The sequence below is a fragment of the Pseudophryne corroboree genome, chromosome 6, assembly GCF_028390025.1.
Source record: "Pseudophryne corroboree isolate aPseCor3 chromosome 6, aPseCor3.hap2, whole genome shotgun sequence".
In the NCBI taxonomy this organism is placed as follows: domain Eukaryota; kingdom Metazoa; phylum Chordata; class Amphibia; order Anura; family Myobatrachidae; genus Pseudophryne; species Pseudophryne corroboree.
In genome coordinates, this window is record NC_086449.1 from 162,363,463 (window position 1) to 162,372,997 (window position 9,535).

The following is a 9,535-nucleotide window of genomic DNA, read 5'->3' on the forward strand; positions in this document are numbered from 1 at the left end:
AATTTACTGCTCTCAGTGTGTGAAGCCAGAGAAGAGGGGGCTGCATGGAGCCTGCATTGGGGCCCTCTCCTCTCTTAAACCGTCCGTGCCCCTTGATATTAACACATTACATCAGTGGCGTAACTAGAAATATTTCTCTCCCAAGCCAAAAAATTCTCCCCCCCCCCCCCCCCCCCATAATTGGCACTAGTAAAGCGATGAATGTGCGCGTGGCTTTGTTGGATCGGGCGTGGCTTCGCATAAAGGGGCATGGCATTGCAGGAAAAGACTACCTTATACCCCAGTTTTGCAACCTGCACGCCCAGACGTTGGCCACCACAGGAAAGAAAAATAATCCTGATTCATGCCCCTTACATTATTTGTCATTTTTCCTCCTTATAGTAATGCCCAGTATACATTATGCCACATACTGCAATGGCCCTTAGACATTATGCCGCACACAATAATGCCCATGACACAATATGCCACACACCACAATGCCCCCGACACATTATGCCACACACCGTAATGCCTGTGACACATTATGCCACGCATAGCAATGCCCGTTATACATTATGCTACACACTGCAATGCCCCTGATACATTATAGCACATACAATGTCTGTGACACATTATGACACACACCGCAATGACCCTGAGACATTATACCACATACCACAATGCCCGTGATATAGTATACCACACACCGTAATGCCTGACACATTATGACACACACCGCAATGTCCGTGATACATTATGCTACACATTGCAATGACCCTGAGACATTATACCACAATGCCAGTGATATAGTATACCACACACCGTAATACCTGTGACACATACCGCAATGCCCGTTATACCCTATGCAACACACTGCAATGCCCGTTATACATTATGCCACACTGCAATACCCCTGAGACATTATACCACATACCACAATGCCTGTGATATAGTATGCCACACACCGTAATGCCTGTGACACATTATGACACACACCGCAATGTCCGTGATACATTATGCCACACACCGCAATGCCCATTACACATTAAGTCCTACAGTAAGGCTTCTAATTACTTTTAAATTAGCTGCTCATTGCCAGGGGTTTCATGCTCTTGGTTTCATTCACAGTGCCAGGGGTTTTCATGCTCAGGGTGCCATGCTCGTTTCCAGGGGTTTCATGCACTGGGTGTCATGCTCATTGCCAGGGGTTTCATGCACTGGGTGTCATGCTCGTTGCTAGGGAGTAATGCTTGTTGCTAGGGCTGTGCTCCCAGTGCCACGTATGCCCCCAGTGCCAGATATTCCCCCACAGTGCCAGGTACACACATGCCCCCAGTGCCAAATATAGCCCCCCCCCACATGTGCCAGGTACACATGTACCCCCTCAGTGCCACGGTATCCGGACTCCAGGTCGACAACAAAAAGGTCGAAACCTTATGTCGACACACCATAGGTCGACATGGACAAAAGGTCGACAGGAACAAGGTCGACATGGAAAAAGGTCGACATGAGTTTTTCACAATTTTTTTTTTTTTTTGGAACCTGTTCATACTTAACGATCCACGTGGACTACGATTGGAACGGTAATCTGTGCCAAGCGAAGGCACCATGCCCGAAGCATGGCGAGCGAAGCAAGCCACGCGAGGGGATGTGGTGCACTAATTGGGATTCCCGGTCACTCTACGAAGAAAACGACACCAAAAAAACATAAAAAACTCATGCAGACCTTTTTCCATGTCGACATTGTTCCTGTCGACCTTTTGTCCATCGCGACCTAAGGTGTGTCGACCAATTGGCGTCGACCTAAGGTGTGTCGACCTTTTTGTTGTCGACCTGGAGTCCCAGACCCAGTCCCACATATGCCCCCCCCAAGTGCCAAATATGCTCCCCCTCCCCCAGTGCCAAATATGCTCCCCCAGTGCCAGTTAAACTCCCCCCCCCTCCCGCTCCCCCGCTGTTTTGTGATGGAGGGACACGGAGGGCACAGCGCGCGCCTCTCCTGTGTCCCTCCTGCGTCTCCAGTGGGTCTGTTAAATGAAGTGCCGGTTCGTGAGCCAATCAGAGCTCACGAACGGCACTTCATATTAGACCCGAGACGCAGGAGGGAAGGAGGGAGAGGAGACCGCAGATTGACATGCGGATGGCTCGTCCGCATGTCAATCTGCTCTAAATCAGTGGCAGCGGCCCCGCAGCCCTGCGCCTCCAAGCCACCGCGAGGGCTGCGGGGGCAGTAGTAACACCACTGCATTACATAATGTTGTGCAGTCAGGGAATACAAACTCAACCTCAGAGGAGTAATTATGCAGAAACAAACAATAAATTAGAAAATCTGGTCTAGGTAGAGCTAGTTAGCATCAAGGACACAGGGCACAGTTAGCCTGTGAGAAGCTTCAGGTACAGCACCAGCAAGCATTGAGTATCTGATGAACTACAGAGACCCCAGGAATGATACTCCCACAATTCCACTAGTTGGAGAATTTCCTTGGAAAACGAAATCCTTTAAGACATAGCTGAATTCAGTATATAATTAATGGAAAATATTTCTGTAACATGGGTATGTGTTTGTAAACATATGGGACAGTAATGTGTAGCCAACTTATAAAAAGGTTAGAGAAATTGTATATTTCTGGTGTTGATTCCGCAGGGGTGAGGAACTCTCCAGCTGTTGTTGAACTACACATACCAGCATGCTCTGCTAAAGTTTTGCTATATGGCCATGCTAAAACTGTTGCAGGGCATGCTGGGATGTGTAGTTCAACAACAGCTGGATGGCTAATGGCCCCTGGATCGTAAGGTTATAATGGATACTTTCCCATACATGTCTGTCCTGAGAATAAATGCAGTACTATTTTTATGTAAAGTGGGGATAGTTTGCATTTTTACAAGTCAGATGTCGCCCCAATATCATGTTGCCGCCAAGCCATGCATGTTTGAAGTTAGACAATACAGAGTTTCTATGCCAGGACTTTAGAAAGGTCTCTCTGTCAGTAATATAGGGGTCATTCCAACCTGATCGCACACTAGGTTTTTTCACTGCACTGCAATCAGGTCAGAACTGCACATGCGTATGCACCGCAATGCACAGGCGCGTCGTACGGGTACAAAGCGGAGCGTTGCTGAGCGATGGATTTAACGAAGAATCCATTCACACAGCCGATCGCAAGGAGATTGACAGGAAGAGGGCGTTTGTGGGTGTCAACTGACCGTTTTCTGGGAGTGTTTGGAAAAACGCAGGCGTGTCCAAGCGTTTGCAGGGCGGGTGTCTGACATCAATTCCGGACAAGAACAGGCTGAAGTGATCGCAGCGGCTGAGTAAGTTCTGAGCTACTCAGAAACTGCACAAAACTTTTTTGTACCGCTCGGCTGCACATGCGATTGCACACTTGCAAAGCAAACATACACTCCCCTATAGGCGGCGACTATCTGTTCGCAACGCTGCAAAAAATAGCTAGTGAGCGATCAACTCGGAATGACCCCCACAGAGAACAGCCGATCAGATCAGAACTGCGAATGCGATGGCGCCGCACTGCGCTGGCACATGCCAGACAGCCGGCGGCTGCCATAGCACAGCGATCGACTCTGCCTGATTGACAGGCAGAGGCGATAGCTGGGCGGGAGGGGGCGGTACGGCCAAAGCAGGGCTGGCGGGACCATGTGGGGGGGGGCACGGGCCGCAGCGGCTGCGTGATGTCACACGCAGCCGCTGCGACCCGGCCAGCGATGACTAACTCCCTGCCAGCCGCAGGAGCTGCGCTGACTGGAAGCTACTCTACAAGTACAAAAGCATCGCCGCTGTGCAAATCTTTTGTACTTGTGCAGGAAGGGGGGGCGGCCTGACATGCGGGGCAGACTAGCCCTGTGCTGGGCGTCCCCCCGCATGTCAGGGAAGATGATCGTAGTTGTGTTAAATTTAGCACAGCTACGATCAGGTCGGAATGACCCTCTATGTTTATTAGATTAGGTAAGGTAATGCCTGCATCCTCAACTTGCATAATATTTTCCATAAAGCAACAGATTTGGTTACCAGATTGGCTATGAGGTATGTATTTTCAGGGCATTCTCTTTTCATGCAGTGAAGAGAAAGAGATTTAATCTACAGAGCAAATCCTATTGTGACGATCCATTCTAGAATTAGCTGGATGTTAGACCAGCCAGAGAGTTACAGGACTTGCTACAGCAAGTTAATATCCTTACATGAACCTCAGCTGACAGATTTCCATACTAAGTGCAGCCAAGGAATCTGCCATATATTTCACATATTTCAAGTCTCAGTGCGATTTATTTGGGCTCCGCTTAGCTTCTCTGTTCCAGCAGCTGGTTTAAGTGTATGAGCCAGTTGTGTCATTTCTGGAACTGAAAGGCAAGTTCAGCTTTCCAATGGCTAACCCCTTCCCTGCTGGCTATTTACTTTGCTGATCCTCCAGCAGTCAAAGTGTTAATTCATGTTAGGCCTTCTAAATAAAATTAACTAATTTCAAAATGTCCTTATATCAAATGCTCTTCCAGCCAGTAGGGCAACTACAAGTTACCCAACTCTTCTCTGGGAAATAAAATCATATGGTATTAATGTTTTACAAGACATTTACGCTTCTTAAGTATGATTTTTTTTTTTCGTTCAAAAAATGTTTCTACCAAGTTTAAATCATTGTGTCCTTTTCTGTGTTGTCTTTTCATTTCAGGGAAGGTGCATCAATTTCACTAGGGAAAAGAAGCCGATGCCCCCAAGATATCCATTAAACAATGCTCCTCTTCTGTCTCCTCCATCAAGTCCAATCTATACACCCCCTCATAGCCCAATTTATACCCCTCCTCCTCCAATAAGCCCACCTCCTCAATCAATAAACTCTCCACCACCAACTCCATCGCCAACAAGCTCTCTTCCTCCCCCACCATTAGCTTCACCTCCAAACAGAGCTCCGCCTCCAAGCAGACCTCCACCTCGACCTTCAATCTAGAGTGCTCCGTGCAGCCTCCCATCTCCGATACTACTGGGGATGTTTTACGAGAAGCTCTTCGCCATGTTTTTTGGGATGGATTTGACATTCACCAGAAAAGCTTCCACCAAAACCACTTTTATAACCACTTTTACTAGCGATAAGCCATGTTGAGTCGTGGATTTGTCAACAGTTGGACAATCGAACCCTAGACTCTACATGTTTGGTCTTCTATTGAACCAGCTGATATATTTGGTCGACCAACTGACCTGGGTGAAAATCACAAATAACTAATTGAAAGGTCTCTCTAATTCATTAGGATAAAAAGCTTAACAATTAGAGTACAGTAACCCAACTATTGACCACAAAGGATTTTATTTGAACTCCACAGTCAAGTAAATAGGACTCTTTGGTGGTGGTCCATTGAACTGCTGGAATTGTTTCACATTGCGCAGCAATCCATTTTTATATACATATACAGACCAATAAGTATAAGAAAGGGCTTCTTAATGAAACGTCAAGTAAACAGCCAAGGAGGTCCAAGCTCATTTGCAATGTTACGATGTTTCTACATGTTTGGTCATTCAAGTTATTGTCGAAAATTTGTTGATCAGTTTCACTGGCTCAGTATTTTACTAAAATATAGCACTTATGTTCCACGAAGACTGCACCACCTGATGACCATCGTGAATTGATTCAACATTGATGGCTATCAATTAAACCATTGTGTTAAATGTTTTACTTGATTTAATTATCAATTACCTTATTTTATATATATTCCTGATGTTCTGTGTAAGAAGAGCCAAGTTTTGATCCCACCTAGTAGCTAATTTGACAAAATAATGGAGAAAAAGACCAAACTGTTTCCTGTGTGGATCTCAAGGAATATAAGGAAACCAGAGACCCTACTGATTTCCCTCAGGGTATTAAAATGGCCTTGCCATCTGGAGGTGTACGGGCCATTGACCATTATGGAAGATTTGTAGAATGGGAAACAAGAAAGAATGGAATGTTCTACATGTACCTCCAGCGAGACTGTTGAAGGGAAAAGTAAAATTACAAAATATTATATCCCCACAGGAGGGGATTATAGTCTGTATGGGACCTGATGAGTTTGGGCAGCAGAAGGCTGGACCTTTGCAATAATAAGAAAAAACTGCCATAGCAGATTCTATTAAACTAGATTATGTATGAGTTTTGCAATGTATTTCTGGGCCCTCTACCATAGAGGAATCAGGGGATAATCAACATCATGTATACACTTGCATTGTCTTTTTGAAATAGTTGTATGTAGAAAGTATTGCTTTTGTACTATGTTATATGGGGAACTGGGTGTTGCTAACAGGGGTTATGTGTTATCATCTTCTTTTGTGGAGAACACAATTATCACTACAACATGTTCACATTACAGCGGTGGCAGTCAGTTACTAGGCCTGGACATTTAATTTATTTGAACAAATAAGACGGCAGCAATCTGCATAAACAACGCTGATTGTGCAACAGAAAAGGGGACGTTTTACAGGGTAAGCGTGCTGCGTTTATGCAGTAATTGCAGTCTGCACAAAGTAAGGGAGTAGAAGAGAAACAGATTGAAAGTTACTGACAACATACACTGTAGGAAACGACTGCTTCCATCTCATATCCTCTCAATCATTAGTCCTTGTTTTTATTTCTGTAACGATTTTACAATACTTATTTGTTACATGAACAATTCTGTCTCAGACTGGGTGCCACCTTTGGGTCACATTTTAAAAACACACATATCAGTGCACGCACATGAGGGTAATTCTGTTGCTGGAACTTATTTCATGATTATCAGTTAAAGGACCGCTCGACCTACAACAAAAGTTGATCTGATATGAGAAGACATCTTGTAACATTCTGTAATATGTATATAAAGGTTCCTATACCCCAATGCTTGACATTTATTGGGGATTATTTATGGCTGCAGGTGCATTGTAAACATGGGAATCTACTTTTGCGCTACTTGGCCAGGTTATGTGCATTGCATTGTGTAGGCCAGTAAAAGGCAATGTGGTTTACTTCTGGTGCAGTATGGGCAGAACTCTGACCTTCATAAGGGGCAGTCATTACCCTTTATCTTAATTACATAGTTACATAGTGAGGTTGAAAAGAGGCAAAATGCCCATCGGGTTCAACCTGCATTGTGTGCTAAGATATTCATATACCATAATGCACCTGCTGAAGTAATGGTTTAGTACCAATTGACAAGTTGCTGAAAGACATTTTAAACATGTGTTACAAGCTATAACAAACACATCTGACAGCAAAGCAGAAAGGAGCTGGGGGACATAGAAAAATGTTTAGAGGGCCACACGAGGCCCTTGGTTCCTCTGTTGCAGATATAATTTTTGCCCTGCCTATGTGATAAATAGAATATCAGTCTAATAATTATTCTTCATATAATTATTGAACATTTCCCAGAAATAAGGTGGAAAAAGGGATACAGTAACTAGTCTCATTCATGTATCATCTTTAATCTCTTAAATACATTGTTATCTAGTGTGCCAAGGGCGGGTAATTGTGTCTTTAAACCTCTGTGACACATTGCACACTAAGGGAATGCCGAACCATCTGTCTGATCATCTAACATTTTTATTGAACTATGAACCGCCATATTGGTTTTGGGCACAATTCAGGTATTGCATGCCGCTCATTTTCAACAATTTCACATTAGAGCAGAGTCATTGATATACCGTTCACGATTCCTCCAAAATTGAAAGCTGCCAAGAAAGTATAACCTATGACATATTCCAAACCATTTGTAGAGGTGTCTTTGTATGTAATACACATTTTTCTACCACTATGCAAAGATTCTGCAAATCTCACGTTAAGTGAAAACCCCCTTGAGACGATAAGCTAATAAATCATAAAGGCTTTGTAACCCAAGATGCCTTTAAAAAAAAAAAAAAAACATTTCCGCCAACCTCTGTAAGACGTATTATACCACTCTTTGGGCTTTCAACATTTATGAAGCTGCACCAAACACTGGTCTTTCACATTCACAATCAGAACATTATTTGTAGCACATAAACTGTTATAGATTGTTGTCTATGGGACGTTTATAGCCAAATGCTTAGCATTAATTAAAAAAATAAAATGAAAATTAAAAAGCTTACAGCGCTGTTGGTTGGGAAAGACACTGCAACGTATCTTTCATTTTTTATTTTACATGAAAAAGTCTTCATATTTATTTCCCTAGGTAAAAAGAGATCTCTTGTTTTATTTAACAGGAAATAAGAACTTAAACATTTCCCCTATAAAACTTGGAGTGTGACTAATGAAGGTTATGCTTAATGGATATTTAGGAAAAGCGCGGCAACAAAGAAAGTACCTATAGTACAGGCCTGGCCAACCTGTAGCTCTCCAGCTGTTGTAAAACTACAAGTCCCATCATGCCTTGCCACAGTTTTGCTACTAGGGAATGCTGAAACTGTGGCAGGGCATGCTGGGATTTGTAGTTTCACAACATCTGGAGAGCCACAGGTTGGCCAGGCCTGCTATAGTAGATTGACCCCAAAATGGTTTATTCAGGACTGCTAAAATAATGACATCAGAATCGTATAAAGGGAATGGCGTATTTATGGCTGATTTTCAACTACACTTACTACATCTTCAGCCAGTATCTGGTTGGACAATGCCTGAGTCACCGGTTACCTGGGCTTTGGATCTGTAAGTAAAAGGCACAAGATTACCTTGATAAGCTAGTTTGGCATGTAATGTTAGTTTGGTATTTTACCACAATGGTTCTATGCTGTTTGGAAGGATACAGTAAAGGTTAAACAATCAGCATTATCATGGCAAATAGTTGTAATGGCATCTACATGTGTGCGGAGTATTTTGTATTATGTGGTATTGTGCAGTCCCCTCCCCCACTCTTACGCTTCCTGTGATGTATGTAATATTAAGTGCTTGTACACCACATATGCCCATGTATCAGTCCCCACTTACCTGGGCACTAGATGTAAGTTATTATTGCATCCAAGCAGGACTTGTCATGTGGAATACTGTCATATTGTATGTGTGTTTCCATTTTACTGGAATATAACTAGTTAGTGTATTCACTCTCTTTGTAATGACAAACATTGTATACACAATAAACTGTTACAACTACCAGGGGCTTTCCTGGCCAGAAATAATGATGCTAAAGATGTCATCTTAGTGTGTAAATCATCTAGAGTTTAAGGTCAACCATTAACAATCTATAGGGGAAATTAATGTGCACCTATGTTTTCTAGGCACCTAGAGCCATACACTATATCACAATTGAGGTTGGGATGATGAAGGGATGTGCATGGTCTTAAAAACATGTTATGGACGTGAAAATGTGTCCAGCACACGGAGACAGTGGGCATTTATAGGCTCCAAACTCTCCATTGGAAGCCAGAGACACAAACACACCCTGCATCATGCAGACGCAGACATCCAAGTGCCCTATGGAACTGTTCCTTAAAAAGCCAACTGCATTTCCAACACTTGGATGAGATAGTTGGCTATAGGAAGTATAGTATTCATTGCACATCACTGTCCTTATTGTTGGCCTCTCTTGTATGTTGACATTCCTGGAAATCAAAAGAGATACCATTATATTAGTCAACACC

General features: G+C 43.4%; 1 protein-coding gene across 1 annotated transcript in view; it reads left to right on the forward strand.

Annotated features, from left to right (window-relative positions):
- The window catches only part of ANTXR1 (ANTXR cell adhesion molecule 1), a 254,065-nt gene extending 244,992 nt beyond the window's left edge, over positions 1-9,073 (forward strand). The window contains exon 18 of the mRNA XM_063932061.1: positions 4,659-9,073. Coding sequence (XP_063788131.1) covers positions 4,659-4,934 — 276 coding nt within the window. The 3' untranslated portion in view covers positions 4,935-9,073. The remainder of the gene's footprint in view (positions 1-4,658) is intronic.
- The last annotated feature ends 462 nt before the right edge of the window (positions 9,074-9,535 follow it).